Raw genomic sequence first — 27660 nt, 5'->3', positions numbered from 1 at the left:
GTTTTTGTGAGCACTTCCTTAATGCTGAAATAACATGATGCTGAATTAATAGAAAGAAGCTTATGGAGAAAGGAGATTCTAAACTAGAAATATTTTCACTTAAAAAAAAAACATTCTACCCTCTTGAATAAAGCTGATTAAAAACTTTAGAAAAAAGTCAAATCCGCTGATAGAAGCTGGTCATAAAATAACAGAGAATCTCTTCAAAAGACAGGAACTCAGAGATTTTCTCACACTGTGCTAATAGGTTATCATACATAAAGCATATATAACATGTATTCTTATTAAATATCTTGCTAAAACTGTTGAAACAAACCTTACATTTAATCAAAATATCTTTATAAAATAAACACCCTAATGAAAGATAACCTAACAGTAACATCACATTTACCTAACCACTCACAAAAGCAAGTGCCTCTTTTCCACTGAGCCAGTTCTTTTCACAAACTCTTATTTATAGATCCTTATTTACTTGGTCCATAAACCAAGTTTTATTTTAGAAAACTTGTTTCTCTAAGGCGGGGTTTCTCAACCTAGGCACTACTAACATTTGGGGCTAAATAATTCTTTGTTGTAGAGGGCTGTCCTATGCACTGTAGGTTGTTTGGTAGTATCTATGGCCTCTATCTATTAAATACCAGTAAGACCCCCACCCCTGCCCCAGTTGTGACATTAAAAATGTCTCCAAACATCGCCAAATGTCCCTTGGGGGTGAAATCAACCCTGATTGAAAACCACTGCTGTAAGGATTGAACATCTTTGACAGGATTTCAGACTCTTACCTCTTCCCTCTACTCATAATTTAATAAATATTGGCTACCTCTCCTTCCAGTGGTTTTCAAATTTTATACCCAATGCCCTACAGTTTCCAGAAAATGCCTCAGGAGCACCCATGGGGATGACAGGGAGGCTAAGTAGAGTTGGTTACTCCCTTTAACCAGAGCAGGTCTACTCTCATTTCTTGGCTAATACTTCCTTTGGAGGGGAGGATAAAAGTTTGAAAATCCTGACCTAGATAGACATTTCATAATACCAAACTGCATACCACATTAAATAAAAAACTTCAAAATTTTTCTTTTCCTTTTTTTAATGAAAGCCAATTTTGGAAAAACTGACATCTGGAAGAACACTAAAGAGACAAAAAAGACAGTGAAGTGAAGGTCAGAAGGCAAGCTGAATGTGTAGTTCATCTGTAGTTCTTTAACCCAATAAAAACTGCAATTAGTTTTGGGAAACATTACACTACTTTCTACTCTGCTTAAATAAACCTTAGATGCTCAAAGCCCTGAATTATAAAATCCTGTGTCCAAGTTTCATCATCAGGAGAAGCTAATAAATGAAATTAACCCTGTACATTAAGTTTTGTTTTAAACCCCTAGGATTAATTTGATTCTTAAATTGAAAATAGATGATACCCTTGCTCTGCCTGCCTTCAAAGATCTCCTAATTAACCATCTTCAACAAGAGGGTAATATGTGTAACAAGTTGAATCTTCTGTATCAGGAGATCTCAAATTTTAATGTGAATCCAAATTACCGCCCCCCCAAAAATTACCAAATTACCCAGGTGCTTGTTAAAATGCAATTCCCGAGATTTTGATTGTTGGGGGGCGGGAGGGAAAAAGGGTCTAGGATTCTGCATTTTTAACATATGCTCCAGGTGATTCTTATTAACATGGCTGAAGTACTCATTTTGAAAACCGGTGGTCAACATGCTGGATTTGGCACCCAAGCTGCTGTTGTTGGCTGCCAGTGAGTGAGCCTCATGGCAACCCCATACATGATGGAACAAAATGTTGCCCAAACCTGTGCCATCCCCATGATCGATTACAGATCAGACCATTGTGGTCCACAGGGTTTTCACTGGCTGATTTTCAGAAGTACATCGCCAGGCCTTTCTTCCTAGTCCATCTCGGTCTGGTAGCTCTACTGAAATCTGTTCAGCATCATAGCAACACACAAGCCTCAACTGACACACATAGCTGTGCATTACATACAATGTTATAAGCAAGTTCTAGCACACTCTTATCTATCCACACTCTGGTGGTTAAGAGCTACGGCTGCTAACCAAAAGGTCAGCAGTTCGAATTCACCAACTGCTCCTTGCAAACTCTATGGAGCAGTGCTTCTCTGTCTTATAGGGTCACTATAACTCAAAATCGACTTGATGGCAATGAATTATACTATACTCAGTACTATCACTAGCCTCTGGTCAACTTATCTAAGATCTAAAAATAAATTCTAAATACAATTAAAATGGTCTACGGTAGTGTGTGAGCGAAGAAAAGGAAAGTAAAATGACAGATTCATTTTACAATGAAGAGCTAGAATATAAAATCTGACAAATCCATATTAATCTTTCCTTTATGTAAAAACTACACTTATCCTAGCTATAATTTTATACGTAAGAAACAATAAAGAGGAAAAAATGTTTTTCTGGATGTAAAAATCCTGACTCTTTTATAAAGATTTTTCATGCACCACAAAAAATAGTTGCCTCTAACAATAGTACAGTAAGTTCATAAATCAGTCTTTTTGATGCATTTTCTTCCTGGACACACATTAAGAAGACGTGCTAGGATGCAAGAGATAAATGAGTTCTCATGTCATTTTTGACATCCAATCATTCCTACTACAGTCTTCTGAAGACCTGAAAATATTATTTAAGCAAACAGAAATGACAACTTCATCTCCTTTTTTACTTAAGCAAAGCTGAAGCAGACAGCATCATTTTCTTTTTGACTTAATGTGCATCACAAAATACTCAATTTTTCAACTCCGATCCTGGCTTTATAAGACAGATGAGCAATTGCATATTTGTCTATTATTTCTTATACCATACAAGAACAGGATTGTTGATAAAGCTCACTAATGTTTACACACTTCACCTAACATTCCAAACCCATTCTGCTGAACATTTCATAAGTCTCAGGCTAGGGGACACATTCAGCCACTGATTTTCTGCCCCCCTCCCCCCAGCTGCAGCAACAGGAGTCAGCTCCATGGCTTCCAAGCTCCTTAGAGAAGACTCAAGGTGTCTTTGTCTTTAAGGTACAGAATACCATAAATAAAAACAAGCAGTCCAAAAGTGACTTAGTCCTAGAGCCACGCTTAGCTCTTAAATAAAGAGCATCTATCTCCAAAAGCTTCCAAAGAAACCCAAAACTGAAAAAAACAGTATCAGAGAAATTAAAAAAACAGAGGGTGGGTCTTTGTTCTTGCTCTTATTTTTGTTTTCAGCTATATACAAAGTAAATGAAAAAAGCAGGGCAAGGTCTAGGGCTTGGAGAAAAGACTGTAAGGACAATAAATGACAAAAAGAAAACAGAACTACTCAATTTCTATTAGTAGAGAGTAGGTCAAACACCAGATTTGGAGTCTATAACTCTAAGCCAATCACAACCTATTTTAGCCTTAGTTTCTTCACCTATAACCCTATTTCACAAAGCTGCTACCAGGAACAGAAAGGAAAACGTTATGTCATGCCTGTCCAAGAGCTACAAAACTGTAAATTTTTAATCCCTTAAGGAACAAAATTCAAATTGGATTTTTTTTTTTTTTTTTAAGAATATTAAGAGGAAACTAGAACATGGTGAATGTAATTAATGTCACTGAATTGTACTTTCCGAAAAGGTTGAAATGGCAAACTTTTTGTTATATATTTCTCGCACAATAAAAAATGAAAAGAAAGCAATCCGAAACAAGAGATAATTTACTCACAACACCTCTGAAAGTGGTCTCATAAAACAAAGATACTGTACTGGTTTTCACAAAGAAGTCTGGGGTAGACTTAAGAAACTGGCTAACCAGTTAAGTGTGATGAGACTCACCTGGAAAAATTCAAAAACACTTTATGAAACAGTTGATTTGGGAAAAAGGATATTATTGTGATTCTGCCCTGATTCTCTAAAACAAATTAAAAGAAAATTAAAGAGCCATATTATCACATTCCAAATCCTAATTGAGCTTTATGTGTAAGGTCTTGCCATTTCCTTCACTCAAGGTATATTTTGTTTTTTAAAATAAATCTATTACAAAATGCAATTTTACCAGTTACTTGGAAGCCAAATTTTAGGCTTTTTTAAATCTAAAATACTAAAAGATCATAAAATGCTTAAACAGAATGAGTTAGAGTCCAGGTCATCTCTGAAACTGAATCTGATTGAGATGCTAGCCTAAACTGCTATTCAGGTCAAATAATCAAAAAGACTACTATTTACAACAGTACCAATTACTTTACTACTCTATTAGAGAAAGCAAGAGGGAATATTTTGATCTTTATAAAGACAAAATAGTCTCATTCCAAGAACTTCAAAAGTATCCTTCAATATATGACATGTTGTTATATGCCCTCAAGTCAATTCCAACTCATAGTGACCCTACAGGACAGAACAGAACTGCCCCACAGGGTTATCCAGGCTATAATCTCTATGGGAGCAAGTAGATCATCAGGTCTTTTCTACCCCACCCCACCCCCACCCCCCCGCCCCACCCCCACCCCCACCCCCGCCCGCAGTGACTAGTGGATTCAAACCTCCAGCCTGCTGATTAGCCCCTGGGCACTTAACCACTGGACCACCAGGGCTCCTCATACTAAATGGCATAAAAAACCAAACCCGTTGCCATCGGGTTGATTCCAACTCATAGCGACTCTACAGGACAGTGGAGAACTGCCTCGTAGAGTTTCCAAGGAGCGCGTGGTGGATTCAAACTGCCAACCTTTTGGTTAGCACCCTTAGCTCTTTACCACTATGCCACCAGGGTTTCCAGTATATGGCACAGACCTGTAAAAATGAGAATACCTAACTTACCTATCTTAAAAGAACTATTTGAAGATAGAATGTGAGACATACAGTGTGAATACGATTTGAACAGTCAGGCCCTTTACAAATATTAGACATTACATAAACCTATGTTTAAGTTCAAGGATCCCTGGTAGCACATTGGTTAGGCACTTAGCTGCTAATCAAAAAGTTGGCAGTGTGAACCCACTCAGCAGTTCCACAGAAGAAAGACCTGACAATCTAATCCTGTAAAGATTACAGCCTAGAAAACCCTATGAGGCAGTTCTACTCTGTCATATGGAGTTGCTATGAGTTGAAATCGACTCAATGGCACCTAACAATAACAACAATGCTTAGCTCACCAATTTCAGATTGATATATTAAATCAGTAATCATAAAAAGTAACAACTTATTTTGTTAAGAAACTTTAAGCAAAAGTATTCACATTTAACTGAAGTAGTTCATTTTTTAAAAAAGGAATGCTTGATAACATTAATGATCTAAATAATGCAGTCAAGAAACATTTCTACTACTACATTACCCGAGAGAATCCTTCTTGTATGTGGATACCTTAACGTACATAGGAGTTTTAATTAACTAAATGATATACCCCGCCATGGAAGCCACACCTCCATTAAGGCCAGAGTATGTTTTCATTAAAAAACAGTTGCTGTTTAGTTGTGAAAATATCAAGATGAAGAAAATGTCCCTTTAAGCAGTTTTCAATACGTGTACAAATAAATAGAATATGACAAGTTAGGTGATAAAAAGTTCCGTTACAGAAATATAAACAAAGTTCAGCAGAAGTTCAGAGAAGAGAGAGGTTATTTCTAGCCATGAGGAAAAGCAGGCAAAGAGATGGCAAGGAAGACTTCAAGAAGTCATATTTGTGCTGGGTTCTAAAGGATGAATAGAATTTTGAAACATCCCTAAATAAAATACACATTTCCCAAGAAGAAAAGTGCTTCCAGATCACTGGGAAAGAACTCCATCTCAGTAAATGATACTAAAACCCCTCCAGTATCATTTACCATTCAGTTAGGAGTCACCCTCAACACATCTCCCTCAATGCCCCCATATCTAATCCCTCACCAAATCTTATCTATTTTCCCTCTTCAATATCTCTCAAATCTGTCCACTTCTCTCTTCTCCACCACCATCTCCCTAGCCCAAATTACCATCATCTTTTGCCCAAACTACAATAGCCTTTCTGGTTAGTCTCGCTGCTCCATGCCACTCTACCTTCCACATTGTAGTCAGAGTGGTCTTTTCTAAAACAAAGATACATCACCTCCCAGACCCAAATCCTTGACGTGGCTACCTCTCTGGCCTCATCTTACACCATGTGCCCTCTCACTATCTGTGCTCCAGCCACTCTGGCTTTTATTCAGAGTTCTTCAAACTTGCCATGCCTGCTAACACCAGTATAACTGCAATATGCTACTCTCTCCATCTGGAATGCTCATCCATTCCTAACCTCCTTCGCCTAGTTAACACCAACTCACCCTTTAGAGCTTAGTACCAATGTCACTTCCTCAAGAGAGTCTTCCCCTTAGCCAACATGTTTTCTCTCCTGTCAAAATATCTGTGGTAAACCAACAAATATAGCCGGCATCACTGCCCTGCATGAACTACCATGTGCAGCCTATGGGCCAAATGCAGCCCCTTGATCAGCTCCCCCCATACCTTCACTTCCCTCTGTGTATTTAGCAAAATAACTTTTTTTTTTTTTTAACATATAGTTAGCATGACTTACTAGGTTAGTAGCTTAATTACCTTCTAGTAAGGAACCGGAAAATTTTGATCTAAATCTTGTAAAACTAACCTTGTAAAACTGACCTTGTTTGCAGCACCTTCAAAAAGGTAAAAAAAGGTTTCAATGGTTTATTGAGATCAAATGTATTTCCAGCTTCCATTACACCATGTATAGGAAGGGATGTGCTATGAAATTTGTCGTCAGGGCTTATGAACAAATAAACAATTGTAGAATATCCATTCAATGAAATACTACTCAGCAACACAAAGGAATTAACTACTGGTACATACTTTCACATGCAACTGCAAGGTCATAGTGGTTCTGTGGTAAAATTCTCTCCTACTATTTCCAACCAATGCACCTTATGCACAGCCACCACCCATGTGTCAATGGAGGTTTGCCTGTGGCTAGGGTGAGTCGGAATCTACTGGACAGCAACAGGTTTGGTTTTTTTTTAGTTTATGATGCTCAACAGGCTTCAGCACAGCTTCCAGACTAAGACTAAGAAGAAAAGCCTGGTGATCTACTTCCAAAATTAGCCAGTGAAAACCCTGTGGATCACAACAGTCTGATCCCATTGTACTTGGGGTCACCGTGAGATGGGGGAGCAACTTGACAGCAGTTAACAGCAACATATGCAACAGCATGGATGGATCCCAAAATAATTATCTTGAATAGAAGAAGCCAGGTCAAAAAAAAAAGAGTATACATTGTATGATTCCACTTACATAAAATTCTTAAAAATGCAAACTAATCTATAAAGACAAAAAGCAGCTTAGTGGCTGGCTGGTGATGGGGGAGGGAGGAGAGGTGGGATGGAAGTATTACAAAGAGACACAGGAAAACTTTTCAGAGGAAACAGATACATTCATTTTCTCAATTGTGGTAATGGTTTCATGGTTGTTTACATATTTCAAAACAAATCAAATTATACTTTAAAAGTGTAGTTTCTTATAATACAGGGCAATTATACAAAGCCAACAGCCAACATCATCCTAAATGGAGAGAGCCTAAAAGCATTTATTTCCCTTGAGATCGGGAACCAATAAGGATGCCCTTTATGACCGCTCTTATTCAACATTGTGCTGGAGGTCCTAGCCAGAGCAATTAGGCTAGATAAAGAAATAAAGGGCATCCAGATTGGCAAGGAAGAAGTAAAAGTATCTCTATTTGCAGATAACATGATCTTATACACAGAAAACCCTAAGGAATCCTCAAGAAAACTACTGAAACTAATTGAAGAGTTCAGCAGAGTAACAGGACACAAGATAAACATACAAAAATCAATTGGATTCCTCTACACCAACAAAAAGAACATCAAGAGGAAATCACCAAATCACTACCATTTACAATAGCCCCCAAGAAGATAAAATACTTAGGAATAAATCTTACCAGAGATGTAAAAGACTTATACAATGGAAAATACAATACACTTCCGCAAGAAACCAAAAGAGACCTACGTAAGTGGAAAAACATACCTTGCTCACTGATACGAAGAGTTAACATTATATACATGTCTATTCTGCCAAAAGCGATCTATACATTTAATGCAATTCCGATCCAAATTCCAACAACATTCTTTAATGAGATGGAGAAACAAATCACCAACATCACATGGAAGGCAAAGAGGCCCCAGATAAGTAAAGCATTACTGAAAAAGAAGAACAAAGTAGGAGGCCTTACTCTACCTGATTTTAGAACCTATTATACCACCACAGTAGTCAAAACAGCCTGGTACTGGTACAACAATAGATATATAGACCAATGGAACAGAATTGAGAATCCAGGCATAAATCCATCCACATATGGGCAGTTGATACATGACAAAGGCCCCAAAATAGTTCAATGGGGAAAAGACAGTCTTTCTAACAAATGGTGCTGGCATAACTGGATATCCATCTGCAAAAAAATGATACAAGACCCATACCTCACTTCATGCACAAAAACGAGCTCAAAATGGATCAAAGACCTAAATATAATATCTTAAACAATAAATATCATAGAAGAAAAAATAGGAACAACATTAGGAGCCCTAATACATGACATAAACAGTATACGAAACATTACTAAACAATGCAGAAGAAAAACTAGATAACTGGGAGCTCCTAAAAATCAAACACTTATGTTCATCCAAAGACTTCACCAAAAGAGTAAAAAGACTACCTACAGACTGGGAAAAAGTTTTTAGCTATGATATTTCTGATCAGCGCCTGATCTCTAAAATCTACGTGATACTGCAAACACTCAACTGCAAAAAGACAAATAACCCAATTAAAAAATGGGGAAAAGATATGAATAGACACTTCACTAAAGAAGACATTCAGGTAGGTAACAGATACATGAGGAAATGTTCAGAATCATTACCCATTAGAGAAATGCAGATCAAAACTACAATGAGATTTCATCTCACTCCAACAAGGCTGGCATTAATCCCAAAAACACAAATTAATAAATGTTGGAGAGGCTGTGGAGAGATGAACACTTATATACTGCTGGTGGGAATGTAAAATGGTACAACCGCTTTGGAAATCAATTTGGTGCTTCCTTAAAAAGTTAGAAATAGAACTACCATACGATCCAGCAATCCCACTCCTTGGAATGTACCCCAGAGAAATAAGAGCCTTTACACAAACAGATATACGCACACCCATGTTTACTGCACCACTGTTTACAATAGCAAAAAGATGGAAGCAACCAGGATGCCCATCGACGGATGAATGGATAAATAAATTATGGTATATTCACACAATGGAATACTACGCATCGATAAAGAACAGTGAGGAATCTGTGAAACATTTCATAACATGCAGGAACCTGGAAGACATTATGCTGAGTGAAATTAATTAGTTGCAAAAGGACAAATATTATATAAGACCACTATTATAAGAACTTGAGATACAGTTTACACTAAGAAGAAAACATTCTTTTGTGGTTACGAGAGGTGAGAGGGAGGGAAGCTGGGAGCGGGTATTCACTAACTAGATAGTAGATAAGAACTACTTTAGGTGAAGGGAAAGACAGCACACAATACAGGGCAGGTCAGCACCATTGGACTAAATCAAAAGCAAAGAAGCTTCCTGAATAAACTGAATGCTTCAAAGGCCAGAGTGGTAGGGGCAGGGGTCTGGGGACCATGGTTTCAGGGGACATCTAAGTCAATTGGCATAATAAAAACCAGCAACAAAACATTCTGCATCCCACTTTGAAGAGTGGAGTCTGGGGTCTTAAATGCTAGCAAGCAGCCATCTAAGATGCATCAATTGGTCTCAACCCACCTGGATCAAAGGAGAATGAAGAACACTAAGGACACAAGGTGATTATGAGCCCAAGAGACAGAAAGGGCCACATGAACCAGCGACTACATCATCCTGAGACCAGAACAACTAGATGGTGCCCAGCTACAACCTGTGACTGCCCTGACAGGGAACACAACAGAGAACCCCTGAGGGAGCAGGAGAGCAGTGGGATAAAAAAAAAAACCCAAATTCTCATAAGACCAGACTTAATGGTCTGACTGAGACTAGAACAACCCCAATGGTCATGGCCCCCAGACCTTCTGTTGGCCCAGGACAGGAAACATTCCCACAGCCAACTCTTCAGACATGGATTGGATTGGACAATGTGTTGGAGAGGGATGCTGGTGAGGAGTGAGCTTCTTGGATCAGGTGGACTCTCAGACTATGTTGGCATCTCCTGCCTGGTGGGGAGATGAAAGGGTGGAGGGGGTTAGAAGCTGGTGAAAAGAACACGAAAAGAGAGAGTGGAGGGAGAGAGCAGACTGTCTCATTAGGGGGAGAGTAATTGGGAGTGTGTAGCAAGGTGTATATGGGTTTCTGTGTGAGAGACTGACTTGATTTATAAACTTGCACTTAAAGCACAAAAAAAATTATTTTTTTTAAAAAAAGTGTAGTTTCTTGTATGTCAATTATATCTCATTAAATCTGTTTTTAAGAAAAGATACAGGAATTGATCAGAATGTAATAGACTACACCTCACTTCCTATTGCTAAAGTGCCCAAAACTCAACAGAATCACGTATTTTTAAAAACCTTTAGGCCCATTAGTAGGAAATGAAGTTAAATTTCCAAACTGATTCACACAGAAAAACATCCATGAATCATGCCTTAAGTTTCTGAGTTCTTGAAATATAAACCTTGGGCTATGTCTAAACTATAAAACATATATGCACCATAAATACAGTCATGTTCAAGAGGAACTAAGATGAAAGCGAACAAGGCCCACCAAAAGGCTTCACTGCCCCTGGGCATTTAGAAAAGAACATATGAATTCTATAAATATCCTAAAATGTCTGCTATATGACCAAGCTCTGATCAATGTTTGGGTTGACTTAGCTCTGTGAAAGTGGATTCTCTTTCCTGGAATTATTGATATTAAACTGGGGAATGTAAATTCTGGAGTAAATAAAGCTATGCTCCAGATGAATATAACTCATGGTTAAGACTGTGAGGTCTCTTAAATACCACTATTCTCACTGACTCGATCAAAGAAAAATAAAGGGTTGGAAAGGCACACTTTCACAAAAAAACTATTTCATATTTTGTATAACTGCTAAAAATACAAGAATTTTTAACAGGTAACAGACTATATTCAACCTTTTTTTATTACAGAAATATTCACAACACTTACCCACATACACTTTTCTCATATTGCATGCAATTAAAACTTGGGACAACTCTATGAAGATGTTCTACAGCCTCGTGGCATTAAAGAAGAAGAAATGACATTATTTTGTAGTTACAGTACTATATAGAACACACAGGTAAACTACAGGGCCAAGGTTCAAATTAACGAACATCATGCTGCATATAGTAACCGTTTGAATTTTTTATCTGTGTGAAGCCAAAGTATACAATGGTTAAAAGCGTGGATTCAAGAGCAGACTCCATGGATTCAAATCCCACGTCAGCCGTTTACTAGTTGTGTAACCTTGGACAAGCTCCTTTATACCTTTATGCCTCCAATTTCTCATCTATAAAATAAGGATAGTAACAGTATCTCCCTTATAAGGTAATGTCTTATTTATCTAGTGCTGCTGTAACAGAAAAACAAGTGGATGGCTTTAACAGTTTAGGAGGCTTGAAGTCCATATTCAGGGCATAGGGTATATGGAAAGGCTCTCTCTGCCAGTTCTGGAGGAAGAGCCTCATCTCAGCTTCTGCAGCCCTGGCTTTTCTGGGGTTCTTCACGATCTTCACTTGGCATTTATCTTTCCATTTGCGCTTGCCTGTCTGTGTCTAGGCTGCTCCTTGTAACTCAGCAGCGATTAGGTTTAGACTGCACCATACACTGATATGGTCCCATTAACATAACAAAAAAACCCTGTTACCAAATAGAATTATAGCCACAGGTATAGGTATTAAAAAAAAAAAAAAACCTGTTGCCGTCAAGTGGATTCTGACTCATAGCGACCCTACAGGACAGAGCAGAACTGCCCCATACAGTTTCCAAGCAGCACCTGGTGGATTTGAACTCTTAACTGCTACGCCACCAGGGTTTCTAGGTATAGGTACAGAAGTTAGTTTTCTAAAACATATTTTGGGGGGACACAATTGAATCCCTAACAGGTAGTTATAGGATTAAATAAGTTAGCAGACATAAAGCACCTAAGAGTTGTGTCTAGCTCATGGTAAACACCGAGAAAGTTTTGCTTGTCATTTTGTTATTATCCTGCTAGTAAGTTAAGATTTATATATCTGACAATCAACACTATGAGTAACAATGGGACAAATACCAATATGCTAAGAATAATGCAAAAGAATATATTGTTTACTCAGCATCCTCAGTTTAATTCTGGAAGCTCACCAATGAAAAACTCAGAATCAGTTTTTACCTACCCGACACCGACAGACTAGGAAGCCAGGGTGAGGCACGCTGCTAACTGCTGAGACAACTTCTGGTTGTTGTTGTCATTGTTGGCTGTCATCAGGTCGGCCACCCGTTCATGCGACTACATGCGCAGCAGAACTGGATCACTGTGATTACTGAGTTTTCCCTGGTTTTTTTGGAAGTAGACCACCAGGCCTTTCTTCCTAGTCTGTTGCCTGTTCAGCATCAGAGCAACATGCAAGACTCCAATGACAGACGGGTAGTGGCTGCGCATGAGGCATACTGTCCAGAAACCAAATCTGGGTCTCCCGCATGCAAGGGGAAAATACTACCACGGAACTACCATTGTCCCCCAAAAAGCATGGAAGTGCTACTTTAAACAGCCTGTGATTTATTTTAACACAAATGTTTTCAACTGGAAGCAGTAACTGTGAACTTAGGAGCGAGGGTAATCCTTTCCCAAAAAGTACTGGATTGGGAATCAGGTAGTGATAATCTCATTTCACTAAAAATTTTTAGTAGACAGGAACTTTTTCATGATTAATTTCTTCCCTGACAGAGAGGAAAAAAGGCTTACCATATTTCATAAGTTTGTTCAAAGGAAAAATAATCCAAGATATTTTGAGATTTTAGGGGAAAAAAGCAATGTCAGAAAAATATTTTTTAATATAATATGCTCACAGATAAATAGATTAACATCATTGCTTCTATAGAAGTTAATATTGTTAGCTAAGCAACAGGAAAAGGAAGATGATCTCCCAGTAGGCGTTACAAAGTAGAACCTCTCTCCAGCTGATACTCTCACATATGAACATCTAGGTGTAGACCAAAAACATAACCTAAAGTGCAAATAACTAAAAATTTCCTCTTAAACTGATTTAGTCTGAACTTGCAAAGGAATGACTGAAGGCTTCTTACCTGAACCAAACAGCAAGAAATCTAGCCATATTCAAATCACCTGGTGTATCTTTTTGTTTCACTGGGAATCACAACGTATGATGCTGTTCTTTCTTATTAACCACGTTATCAGGTTAGATTCAAAAACAAGCTTATAAATTTTAATTTCTATACAAAAGGAAAACTGTTATGATGTCTTTATGAAACTAGAAAATACTAAAGCCAGAGTCATTTTTTTTAGTTGTTGAAATATGTCTTTTGCTAGTAGGCCTGTACTGGCCATCTTTTTCAAGGTCCACTGATACAAACTAACTACTGACCACTTGAACAAAATTGGCCCATTTCAAAATAGGACCATGCATTACTAATACAAAGAAAATTGTACATAGTCAAGCTTAAGGGAAACATGGGGGGAAGTCTGAAACTGTGGCTGTGCTCTACTTCAGCACAAACTGGAACGCACAAAAACAGGCTGCAGCCAGGCAAGGGGATGTTTCATGCTGTCAGTTACTGCCTTGAATATAGTGCAAATTCTGTCCTTTTTTGGACAGTTATTACATAAAATACATCAGTGAAAAAATGTTGTTACAAGAACAAAATGAAAAACTCCTATTCTGAAATCAAGTTAAACTACTTAGTTCCTTCTAAATGTGCTCCTTTCTGACTTACCAAGGCAAGCTTATTATGTATTGCATGATAAACAAAACATAAGCAACACGGCTAACTGATAAAAAAAATTCTTGGTTAGTTGATGATCTATACAAGATAAAATTTTTCAGAGTCTAATTCCTATTCTGACATTTTTTTCCTGAAGACTTTATATCACTTTAGTCATTAACATTCTTGTTGCCATTGACATTATAATAAACTGCCCTCAGAAAATACTTAGATTAATCCCATACTATAATTTATAAAACAGTACTAGGTAAGGTAAGGTATACATGTCAATGGCTCATCCAGCTAAAGCAAAATGAACCTATATTCATGTTCAAAAGAATCTTCATAAATGTCAATTCCTTTGTAATACTCCAAGAAACAAAGAGTAGATGGAAGACTGGAATAGCTGAGATGAAAACCACTAACCATGTATTTTATGAAGTACCTAAAACATTATGTGTTTGTGTCAGGTTATTTCAGCTAGAGAGGTCTGGATAGGTGAGACAGGTCATAGTCATGGATTGGACCTTTAGCAGACCAACTGTTTTGACTCTATACTCCTAGTTTTCCCTCAATCACCTGGAAATGTGTCATTAATCAAAAGGAGTACCACTGGAAAAAACAACTAAGCCTGTAAAGAACAGTCTTATAAGTATCAGGACTCTGAGGGCATTTAATATGTGCTAAATAATATTTAAAAAAAAAAAAATTTTTTTTTTTTTAAATAATATTTACGGTACTACATGAAATCTAGGAGCCCTAGTGGCACAATGATTAAGTGCTTGGCTGCTAACCGAAAGGTCAGTGGTTTGAACCCACCAGCCGCTCTGCATGGTGGTCTGTTCCCATAAAGATTTAAAGCCTAGAAAACCCTATGGGACACTTCTACCCTGTCCTACAGGGTCGCCATGAGTCGGAATCACCTCAGTGACACACAACTACACAAGAAATCTATATAAAAAGATATTATGTTGAAAGCAGCAATGAAGCAATTGGACTTCAAATTATGAGCTATACTTTCATGTACAAGTAGCAGAAATTGCTTTCCAAGAAGTTTGCACCAATTTGGTACTAATTCTTAGGCCTTTAAATACACTTCATACTCTTCTAGGAATTCAGCCTAAGGAAAGAGAAGTTTGGTTCAAAGTCTTGTGCACAAAGATGATTAGTAGATGCACAAGAATTTAAAACATTTATTGATTCTGTGGAAGGGGCAATGACTGCCTGCCAGATGGCCAAACCGGTTGCCACTGAGGCTCATGACAGCTCCATGTGTCAGAGCTGAGCTATGCTCAGTGAGGTTTCCAATGGCTGATTTTCTGGAAGGAGATCACCAGGTCCTGCTTCTGAGGTGCCTCTGGGTACATTCAAACCTCCAGTCTTTCAGTTAGCAGCCGAGCACATCAACCATATGTACCACCTGGGGACTCCTGCCAGATGGCAGGCAGAGGGATTACCTTCATGGAATATCATTTTATACTTTTTGAATTTTGAAGCACAGGAATGTATTACCTATTCAAAAAATGTTTCAATTAAAAAATAAGATTAAATATATTTGAAAAAATTTTATACCAAATATGTACAAAAAAAATAAATTGCACACAGAAAAAACTGGAATAAAATACAACAAAATATTAAAAATAGTTATCTCTCAAAGGTACAATTACAGGTGATTTTAATTACCTTTGGATTTCTCTATAATTCAAATTCTTTACATTAAGCAGAAAGGTATTTAATGATATGAAACATAGAGGTTAGAAATTAAAGGGGAAGGTGGAAAGTTATTAGATACTATCTAGGGTTCTAAGCATCATATAGGAAACATTCAAATGTCCTTAAAATATCACCTGAAATTGCAGCACACATCTGACAGAGATGAAAGATACCTAATCTTTCCTCTAGTCTACCCTCTTAAGGGTCACTATGAGTTATTCTCACCCCTGTACTTTCTGGATGTTTTGTCCATTTTTGTTTTCTGTTACCTAGGTAATAGTGCTTCCAGCATTTCCCTTAAAGACTGTGAATCAAACAATCTGGTATTTCTCACTGTCGAATTTTCCTGACCTTAAGCTTTAGTAGGCCATCTCCCTACGGGAAAGCAGTAAGATTTAGAGGCTAAATAAGGAGGCAGAGGAATCTAAGGTTAAGGGTTCCAATTCTGACAAGTTGTGGAATTTGCCTCTAGTTTTGAGAATAGGCTACACTTCCTGAGCCAGTTTCCTTAATGAGGAAACATAAAGGATTGTTTTGAAAAATATTGAGGACTATGAACTTTAAAGTTTCTTTTTAAGTTTTCAAATTATCTTTTGAATTTTGTTTTCTTGCCTTATGTTAAATATTTTCCTCTCTATATTTTCACTCTTCCCAAACAGTTTATCTACACGTATTGTTTTCAAGGATCGGGAAAAGGGTGTAATTTTAGAAATCCTACTGAAAACACAAGGTGAACAGAACTTAAGCAAATGTTGAAGACAACTTATTACAGGAATACAAATGCCAACAGTATCTAAACTGGACAGTTATGGACAACGAAGACACAGACAACTAATTAGTGTAACTAACACTCGGTTAGGGAAGGTAAGACCCAGACTCCTAACATCTGAAATGAAACCAGAGGGTCATTTACTTAATTTTCCCTTCAGAGTAAATTAACTGAGAACCCTGCTGTAAAGATAAAGAAGGTGAAAGTTTCTGTATCATAATCTAAGCAAATGAAGTTTTGTTATGCCCTCAAGTGTTCAATTTTTATTTCTTTTGCTAACACCACCACTTGGCTGAAGTTTCAAGAGTCTGTTTTCCCTTCTATTTGCATGTCATGTACTTCTTGATGACTGCCTTCTCACTAGAAAATAAGCTACATTACATTTGTAAAGGGTTTTCTACCTACTCATCTTGAGAAGTTCTTGAAAGCCTTTGAGAAGAAAGATGTTTTTACCAGGGCTTTGAATCTGTCTGCCCCAGTTTGAACCCCTGCTGAGAATTTTAATTTCTTGCAAGTTCCCAGGAAGTTATACATAAGAATCACCTGGGCATCTTGTTAAAATGTAGATTCTGATTCAGTATATCTTGGGTGGAAACACAAATTCTCAGAAGGAAACTGGTTAGAAATGCAAATTCTCAACAGGGGTTCAAACCAGATCGAACCTGTTTGAAGCCCGGGTTTTTCCAAACATCAGAGAGCAATTATCCCTCTGCAGAGGCAGGGTGAAGCAATCTCAGCAGTGCCCTCAGCACTTCAAGCTCCTCCTCATGGTTAACAAGACCAAACACCTCTCCAGTTACTTAAAAATCATTCCAATAGGGAGGGACAAGGAAACAGATGGCTGAATTTTTTCTGGATTAACTCAGTCATTAGTTGAATGCTTTTTTGTGGTTCACCTACTTAAAAGGTGATCAAATCAGTTTGTGTTACTGAAGAGAGCAACTGCAAAGAATAATTACATAAACCTTCAGCTTCAACTTACCTCACCCTTCTTTTTAATGAAACAAAGCATTAGAAACCACTGCCTTGACACCATTTCCTTAGTAATCTCCATACAGCCTGCTTTCTTTGTCATGTGAATCCCTTTTCTTTTCCTTAGCAAATCACAGAAATGTATTTCATTCAATATAATAGGAGACAAATGTACATCATTTTTTTAAATGTATGCACTAAATTTTATTCTTAAAAAAGACTAATGCCATTCCTTATTAACAAACCATTCTCAAATAAATGGTCATTCTAGAACTTTGTATTATTTATGTCAGAAAATTCGTACAGATCCTTAAGCCCACATCTGCAAATCCTAAATCTAAAAAGCTCTCTAAAATGCAAGGCTTTTTTCATAACTCCTTTGGCAGTAAAATCTGACCTGTACTGACATAAGGCTATTTATAGACTTTTTATACCACTTAGTGTGAATACTCATTGTTTCATTGCAGAAATATTAACATGACTGATTACTAGACATTGCTCCCACTTGGAGGTTTTTATTACTGTATATGTACCATATTCATTTTTGAGATTTAAAGAATTCTGAATTCTGAAACACTCTAACCCAGTTTTGGAAAAGATATTGTGGATAGGTAGTTCATTCTTCAAAAATATTTGCACTCTTTGAAAACAAAATAGCAATAAACCAACAAGACGGACAGTAGAAAAATGCTAAGATGTTATAAAGGGAACTGCCCATCATATACGAACATTAACAGAACAGTTTCAATGAGGAAAAAAGGGGGCTATTTGATCAATATAATGCTTTAAATAAACACTACATGCCTAGGCATTCTCAGAAGCTCTCTCTTATTTCAGTGAATAACTGTCAACTGCTAATGTTATCAAATTTATTTGGAAATCATGGGAAATGAATGTATCAATGTCACATCCTAAGTACTGAACTCAAGCTCAAGAATCCCCAAAATTTTCTAAAATGTTAAAACTCATTTCTAAAGGTTAAATTAATAGTGTCTGAGGAAATTAAAACACTTAAATAGTATGAACACGTTTAGGATGCATTTTGTACACATTGAATTTCTTCTAGCAGTCAACTAGAATGCACATAAAACTTTTTATCTTGGTTGAACAATTTAATTCATCTACATGTTAATACAAAATAGGAGTCATGGGTGGATACTTAGACATGTAAAAATCAGTGATTTGCTAAGAAGATTCAAAGTAAATTACCTAACAACATTCTGTATAAGGCCACTGAGTTAGTCACACTGAATTCATACTGGGGGCAAAAATCAAACAACTTCCTGGACTTGTTATTGGTTGCAACATTTTAATAGAGACACTCTCCAAAAACACAATAAATTTCATCTTTTGTGCTAATTCCTAAAGCATAAGCAATAATACATACAACCAAAAGATATAACTTCCATCCCAAGGACTCATATCCAGTCCCTGAGAATTTCTTACCATTTCTGGAATTACATGGAATTTTAATTCCATGTTAAATTAATTTTAATTCCCTTCTTCTTATGCTTGCTGAAACAGTACCAGCCTTTTAGAAATTTTCCAGCAGCCTCCTATCAGTCACCAATAAAAAATGAGCTGTAGGGGTTCCTCAGGCAGAAGGAAAATCACCTGAATGAAAATGAGAAGATGAAGACAGAATAAAATGCAATGGGAAGAGTATCTATTTCGAATATGGCCTAATAAACTCTTATCAGACCCAACCCTCTCACAGATAACAACTATGAACTCTGGGGAAAAAATACTATAAATAAAGTTGAATACATACATATATAAACAAACAAACTCAATGGCCTGAAGGCTCTGAATAGTGAACAAAAGTAGGAAGATTCTAGAGAGTTGAAACATGGGAGATGAGACCAATATGGGACTCACAGAAACCCAGCTAAAAATAAAAGAACAAACTGAGATCTGAGCTACCAAAAATAAACAATGAACTGTATACTAGCTTGTTGTTGTGTGCCACTGAGTCAATTCCAACTCAGAGTGACCTTATATGACAGAACAGGACTGCCTCACAGGGTTTCCAGGGTTTTTAATCTTTTACAGGATCAGATGGCCAGGTCTTTTCTCCCTCAGAGCCACTTAATGGTAAGCAATAACATTGACACTATTCATTTCATTACCTGCATATTTTAGTTAAGACCTACTGATGTATTGTGGGTATTAAAATTAGAAAGTATATAATTTCTTGTTGACCCCTTTAGTGGGGTACCTATATTCCCCTCAAGCCATCCAAGAGCACATCTGTGCATAATACACTTGCAGACCTGTTGTACTGATGGGTACAGAGCTCCTCAGCAGGCAGTCCTAGGGACTGGTACTTCTACCAAAGAGTGTTCAACACTCACCATCCATTCATGGTAAAGTAGTTAATTTTAATGTTCTCATTGTTTACCAGAAAGCACAGACAGTGAGGCTGGCTTTGCCGCTCCCGTTTCCTTTTGCTAGGCTGCTGAGCTTTTTCAGCCAATTGACTTTGCTTTGAGGCTATAAATATCTGAAAAATGTTCTGCATTTGATGCTCTTGGATTCTGCATCCATATTTAGCTGTTTGTAGCATGCCTTTGTTTAAGCTACTCTACCACCCATAGGGTCTGTCAGGTTGAGATCTAGATGGTCTAAGTACATAGCAACATTCAACAGACACTGAACCATATGAGAAAGGTACCCATCTGTTAGACACAGTGACAGTGAGTGAGGGGGAAAGACAAGGATACAAAGATAAACAAGACAGACTCGTTGACCTCGTTGTCAAGTATAATCTTGACAGGGCATAAATACAACTTAATACTAAAATGAAATGTTTTACAGCTAAAAGAAGATGAAGACCATGACAGCATAAATATTTTCTCTTAGCAGTGGCTCAACGATGTGCATTTGTGTTCTAAATATAGATTCACCTATTATAAAGTTCTGAATATATTCCAGAAAAGTTTTCCAAATCATGCCAAGACACAAAACTTTAGATACATGTATTATCAACCAGAGACCCAGCCCTGTCAACTGCAAACTCAGAACAGGGCCCACTCTTGAAATTACATGAGGCAAACTAATAAAACACTGCTTCTAAAAGTTTCTGTTAAGATTTTTTTTTTTTGAGGGCGGGGTCTTGTTGTTTGTTTCCATACTTATTTTAAACAGAAGTATATCACAGAGGCTGTGAACCACAGCATCAGCCAGCAGTGCTTGACACAGCTCCTTATTTTGTACCTTATCTTTAAAACTCATGCGGCTATTTTAGGTTAGGTCTCAAAACTGCATGAGCTAGACCTGAGCAAGATCCCCATCCCCACCTTCCTATCTTATGAAAACATTCCAAACAAATATACAACTGCCCTCAACATTCCTTCTTTCAAAACTTAGTTCACTGACCTTTCGATAAAAATGCTCCCCCAAATCCCCTGACAATCATGATATTTAAATTTAAGCATTAACTTAAGCCTTCCTTGATGACTGGCCCCAAGAGTCAGGCCGGAATTTGAAGGCAAAGCTGTAGCCACAGAATCAAACAGCTTTAAAGTTAAAAGGGATTCACAGATATCACCTACTCCAGATTTCACATTTTATGTAGAAACCTAGTCCCAAGGAGCTAAAATTACTTACCCAAAATTAGGCAGCCAATTTGTGGCAAAGCCAGAATGAAAACCCAGGTTCTCCATTTCTAGTTATATACTCCTAGACTAGGTTCCCAATCTGGGGGTTTCTTTAAAACATATCAGACTATACTCATCAAAGGCTCTTACACTTGAGTAGAAGAACCTACACGTTCCAAGATAATCAAGGTTTTGAGCATGCAAAACAAACAAGAGGAAAAAAAACGGTATCTTCCAAATTCATTCTGTACATTTTATTATTTTTACTTCAGAGTTTTTCAAATAGGTAACTTAAAAACTAGCTAAGGATATACAAAAGACTAGAGTCATACCAGAGAGTTTGGGAATACAAAGACTCCTCGGATTATGAGCAAGTTCCATTCCTAAATCTGTCTTTAAGTCGAATTTGTATATACAGTTAAGTACATTAGACAAGTCTGTGTCTTAGTATACAGTATAAAGTGCACCTTTCTATGCATAAAAAAATTAAAGAAACACTTTCAAATAGATTAAAACATCTTTAACATAATAATACGGTATTAATAATGTTTTGATTCATGTCAAAAAGAAGTACCCCTTTGTTATTATGAACCATTGTATGTACCTCGAATTTTTAATATAATAGGCTTTACGGTGGGGCGGGGGTTGGTTCCTAACTTTGGGTTGTACATAAGTCAGACATTCTTACCTGGGGATTGCCTGTATTTACATAAAACTAAAGACAACAAAGTAGTATCCAGGATGAGCCACCTCAGAGGAAGGAAAGCAGCAGTACTGAACAGTAAATAAAAACAACTTCTTGTTAATTGATAGGGAAGACCAAAAAAAAAGTTACAAAGCAGTAGAAAGTCTGAAACCTGGCACAGAAATACACAGTGTACATGTGTATTTTTCTTAAACGCAAACCAAGTCATAGGAATAGACTACAAAAACAGGCAAACGCAAAGAACCATAGTTAACATGAGGTCTAGAAAACCATGATAAAGTTTTGGACACTGAAATTCTGAACGATCATATATATATCTCCTTGCCATAGCATGGCCTAATCTCTAATTTCATATAAAAAACAGTATACCAAACAAGTATGTAAGAACAGGAAGTAGGATAGAATAGGAAAATGTTATAACCACAATACATTCATTCATACTCATTTTCAGATTCTCACCATCCTTGGTTAGAAACAATCAACTAAATGGGATTAGTAGGCCAACAGAAAATCAGGCACTAAAATTCTTAATCTCATCCGCTGAGAACAAACTGGGTGACCTTGCATCATCTCCCACTTATTTGCTTTATTTCTCTCAACTCCATCAAATAACATCAAGAAACAATTATAACCACCCATAAAAATACATAAATCCTTAAGAAGAAATGGTTATGAGGATTGCTGGGTATAGAGATTATTTATTCCAATCCACTCATTTTAAAGAATCAGAGGACAAAAAGTGATCCGATCTGCCCTAAACCACACAGCAGTGGCCTAACTGAAGCAAGCAGCCAGATTTATCAACTCTTAGTTCTGTGCTCTTCCTGAAAGCGATGGACATGGATTCATGAAACCAACTGAACTATCCAGAAAGGCAACTTGAAGTCCTGGTTAGTCTTGAATGGTAGACATACACCCTGCTGAGAGGGATGACAAAAAAACGTAGTGTACTTTATCACTAAGGGCTCAGACACACATGACTGCAGGATGACGTCTTAATATTGTGTTTGATCCTAGGTGCTTTAAATTTGCTGTCTTATACTCAGCCACACTACTAATGTCTTTTGTGTTCATGTGAGCTAAGTGATAAACATCTTGATGTTTCAATATTTTGGAAAGCCACAGCTCAATCCTGAATGCCAGACTATAAATGCTTGGGCTATGAGTTTTCAAAACCAGCATGGTTTTAACGCTGCCACTAGGCTCACCCTAATAGAATCTCGTCATTCAGTTTTAATTAAAGAGGCGGTTGCTAGGAATGCAGAAAGGGAAAGTTTTAGTGTGTTCATCACTTTTAGCCTGCTGAGTGGCAACTCAGTCACTTTACAATGAGAAGCAGAAACAACAGCGCTACCTGAAACAATCCACCCCACTCCCTCCCACCCCCCATCTCCCCACTCCCGCCCTTGGAAAGTAAAGGTCAGGAAGAGGTTATAGTTTAGTCTGCTATCATCAGTTAAATAAATATGTTTGGATTTGTTTTTTGATTTTTGTTTGGCTTTTTTGTTTGTCTTCCATTTGGTCGTTAGCTTATCCTCTACTAAGCTTGTTCAGTGTGTCTTGTTTCCAGCCTTCCTTCACTCAACAAGAGGAAAAGATGAGGCTCCATTCACTTGGTTTCACGGTGTGTCCCGTCACAACCTTCCTGAAGATGGGCTGACAGCCTGGACAGCCCAACTCCCCCTAAACTTACTGCAAGTACCTGAAGAGGTCCAAAGACCACACTGAGGCACACCTCTCTACCCAGGTGAGTCTGGTGACACTTGTCCTAAACGCACCCTGGAACAAAAAGGGATGTGGGAAAGTGACCGAGAATGAAGAAGGACTGAGAACACTGAATGAATTTCATCCCGAGCAAAGATAAGAAATGAAGACGCCTCGAAGACGCCAGGCGGTCCTTACCGTACACCCGGACCCAGCTCTGTTGCTGACACACGGACTCCAGAAGGATCCGATCCAACATGCCACCGGTCACGGCCCCACTGACTGGAACAACCGCGTCTAGCTCCTCCGGGGGCAGCGGCGAGTCGGACTCCAGCCCTGGGAACATCTCCGGCCAGGACAGCGCCTCCGCGGCTCCTCGGGACGACGGCGAGAGCTCCATGGTGCCCCGGAGGGACGAAGTGGCGGCGGCGGGGCGGGCACGCGGCTCCCCGCCCTGCCCGAGGGAAAGCGAGGAGGAGGGCGCAGCGGCCGGGGCAGGGACCCGAGTGGCGGTCAGCGCCGACACCGCTCACCTCCTTCCCTGCCGCCCACCGCCCGAGACTCGGGCGCTGCAGCCCACCTGCAGCCGGCGGGCGGGACCCAGGCGAGGAGGCGGATCCAGCGTGGTCCCGGCCGGGGGTGGGTCCGGGCTCAGGTGTGGGTCCCTCTCGGGAGCGGACGTGGAAGGACCGTGGAAAGGGGCGGCTCGCCTCCCGCCCCCTCGGAGCCGCCTTCCTCAGCCCCCGCCGGCGTCTCTAGCGGCCAGATCGCGTTCAGGCTGGGGATGCAGCGGGTCCGGCTAGGGCTGACTGAGCCGGGGGCGTCGCCGCCAGGGGCCGCCCCCTCAGACCGGCTCCCGCCGCCACAGCCTCAGGAGCTCGGAGTGCCCGCTCCCTCAGACTGAGGAGCCGTTGTCTCCAGGCTCTCACCCCCCTGTTCTCAACCCTCGCCCCTGAAATGAGCCGACCCGCCCCCCTAACTCTCAGGCCGTAGCTCCTGCCGCGGCCCCGGCTCCGGCTCCGGCTCCGCCGCGGATCCCACAAGCCCGGCAACCGCGGCGGTCGCGGCGGCAGGCGGAATCCCAGGGTGATAGGCCGGAGCAATCGAGGGCCGAGAACGCGGCCGCGTGTGCAAATGAGTAACGAAGCGGAGGAGGAACAGCCGCCGAAGGCAGGAAGAATCGGACACCGAATTATTCATCTGGCCAGTCCCGCCTACTTTCCTAAAACCCTCTCCCCGACCGCCCAGCAGTACCTGATCCCGTTCTCCCTAGCTGCTGCTTAAAGTGGAAAGACGCTGTAGGGAGGCGGGGAGGAAAAGGGGTGCGGGAAATTTAAAAGGAAAGGCGCTTCTCTTTCCCCTTTTCCCACCTCTTTCCTTTGTTGGGGGAAGGGGGAAAGGACGAATATTTATTTTTTATTGGACGAAGAGATTGGAGAGGCTGCTTTATTTTACAGTCACCCGAGGGGGAAACGCCTCCTTCCTTCCCAGAGAAGAGAGTTGGCAGCGGTTCTGGGATTGTGGGATATATATAGGATCCGCGCTCTGTGCCTTGTCCGCGCTGAAGCTGGACTTGCCATTGGGTTAGAATAGCATGGTTAAGAAGTGTGGTGTGGATGGATGGACCGGCAGCGCAAGCACATGAAATGCTCAAAAGCCCCGTATTAACCAAACATGCTTCTTCTTCTTTTTTTTTTTTTTTTTTTTTTGCCTTTGATCTTTGTGCAACATGTTGGCTTTTTTTTCTCTAATGATGTCACTTGCGTTTTATTTTTGGTCTATTTGTAAACTCTGTCTCCCATCTTGACCTTGGATTTACTTGTGTGCCCACCCACGGCGGGCCGACCAGTTCAGGTATAACAGACTCCTGTCAAAATAATAACTTTTTAAAATTGAAAACTAAAAACTTAAATACTGCCTTGCACACAGTAGGTCTTCAATACTCTCTTGAACATGGCTTTTTAAAATACAGCTGGAGTTTCAAGAAAAAAACCGTTGCTTTTTTTTAAACACCTTTTTGTGAGGGTTTTGTTTAGTCTTTTTGTTGGGTTTTTTGTTTGTTTTGTTTTGTTTTTCATTTTTTCCTTCTTTGCGCAAAGATGCTGGTCTACCAGGACATGTTTTAGTTTTCTGATTTTGTGGTGTCCTGGTCCATTGTTTGGCTTATGCTATGAGAATATATTTTGTAATTTCCTCCAAACTCTTATTTAGAGCAATATTATTTAAAAGAACGAAGATAATCTCATCTGGCCTCTTGTTCAACAGGTGAGGAAACTGGAAGAGCCATGACCTGGCAAATCAACCACCAGTATAGATATGTCTGTAAGGTCCTGATGGCATTGCAACTTTGTTCCCTCAAGAACTTCTTGTGATTATGCTTGTTGATACTCTTGGCAACTTACTGGAGTGATCACTTCCAATACTTAGAACCCCAGTTCTTACTATTTGATGCATAGTCTTCCAAGTCTAACTACTGTATTTTTCAGCATTTGAATGGACAAGGGAAGATCTTAAAGCTTAACACCAAGCAGGGCTAGAGTATTTTTATTTATATTAAATTACTGTTGAAGTCATAGTAACGTAAGTCAGGGAGCACGTGAATAATGGGCATCAGATGTACAGATGTGAGCATCTCTGTTAGTCAATATGTAAGGAATTTATATACCCAAGCAATTATCTCAAAACAGCATTAGGAGTGGTGTATGAAATATGCACTGAAGTGTTTTTCAAACTTTTTCAAACTTCAGTCATCTGTTGTTGAGCTGAAGAAAAAGCCTCTGCCAACTCCTAGTAATCCTCCTACTTTTTTCATGCAGACTCTCCAAATACCAGTTCCTACCCATACTGTCCGCAGACTAGCTGCAGGTGGTTATCTAGTTGCCTAAGTAATAGTATGTCTGGAATTTATCTAGTGTTCATAACTTAAAAAACACTTTCGCAACCTGCACAATAATTCTTTGAGATAAGCAGAACCAGTATTTTTTTTTTATCATAATCGAGCCAATGGGAAAAAAATGGAAGCTTGAAATTCTATTAAGCAGCCTATCTGAATTAACATACCTAGTTAGTAGACTGAGATTGGAAACCTAGTGTCCTGATTTTGTAATTCACTAAAGACCTGGATTTCTTAAAAGCTTTTTTTTTCCTGGAGGGGGTGGGGGTTGTTCTGACATTTGTGGAACCAAAAGTAAATATTTCGTAGTGGCTTCAAATTATTATCATTTAAGTAAAACAAAACAAAACAAAGCGATAAACCAGTTTGCCTTGCTGGGAAGTGGTTAATCCTACTTCGATTTATACCCTTAGTACCTCCCTGGTACAATCCCAGATTTTAATGTGAAGATAAATCCTGGCCTGATAAAGTCTCTGTTTACAAAAGCTAGCTTGCAAACAGGCCTTTGTATGTGAATCACAATAGAGCTAAAGTCTCATTTCCCTGCTTCGTCCTTCCCTCAGTGTCCCTCTCCCCTCCCACTGACCCACCCTCTAGGGCTGCTGACTCTAAGCTCTCAGAGGTGATCCACATTTTCATTGTGTTGGAACTCCTAACTCCAAGAATAAAATCCAAGACCAGTGGGAACTAAAAATTGGGGAACTGTGATGGAGAAAAAATAAATTCCCTAGGTAATAGTCTGAAAAACAGGGTTGGGAATAATCAGAGACTTCCAAAAGAAAGAAAAAGGCCTTCAGTTCTGAACATACATTGCCAATATTAAGGGGAGATGAGGGTCTGAGTTCTTGGCTGTCACAACCCGAGGGCCAGGTATACATCCAAGTTTCTTCTCTGTTTACTTCTCAGAAAACACATACACACGTACAAGGTTCCTTCATCAAAAACACTGTTAATTATTTTGTCATTGCCAGTCTCTTCTAGAATATGTAGGCACTAGCTCGCTCTAAACAGCTAGTCCCCAAAAAGGTAATAAAATTTTTAAACTGTTGCTCACTAGCCCCTCCTTTTCATTATTACCCTTGAACATCATGATGTAGCACTCTTCCAATTATATTCACTAGCACTGACCATGCCCCTTCTACCATCAGGAAGAATCTGGACATTCGCCTAGAGGCTGTTGTCTTCTTCCCGCCTCACTCTCTAATTCTCTGGTGAACAATCCACTTCTGTGATTTAAACTCTCACTTTGATAATGTTGGCTTTGAGATACCCATCTTCAGCCCCATTCATAGTACCAAGGTCCAGTCAAGAGTTTGTAAATGTTGAACACCTCCACAAGATGTGCTTTCTGCACTTCAGATCTAC

General features: G+C 39.1%; 1 protein-coding gene across 3 annotated transcripts in view; it reads right to left on the bottom strand.

The window, feature by feature from the left end:
- The window catches only part of RASAL2 (RAS protein activator like 2), a 432719-nt gene extending 408097 nt beyond the window's left edge, over nucleotides 1–24622 (bottom strand). For 2 of the 3 annotated variants that reach the window (XM_049868389.1, XM_049868390.1), the window contains exon 1: nucleotides 23601–24621. In XM_049868389.1, the coding sequence (XP_049724346.1) occupies nucleotides 23601–23802 (202 nt within the window). In that variant the 5' untranslated portion in view covers nucleotides 23803–24621. Of the gene's footprint in view, nucleotides 1–23600 lie in introns of all 3 variants that reach the window. The other variant, XM_049868388.1, reaches the window with a different exon arrangement.
- Between the last annotated feature and the right edge of the window lie 3038 nt (nucleotides 24623–27660).

This window comes from Elephas maximus, chromosome 24 (assembly GCF_024166365.1).
Source record: "Elephas maximus indicus isolate mEleMax1 chromosome 24, mEleMax1 primary haplotype, whole genome shotgun sequence".
In the NCBI taxonomy this organism is placed as follows: domain Eukaryota; kingdom Metazoa; phylum Chordata; class Mammalia; order Proboscidea; family Elephantidae; genus Elephas; species Elephas maximus.
Note: the sequence above shows the minus strand (reverse complement) of the source record. Positions and strands in the feature narration are given on the sequence as shown.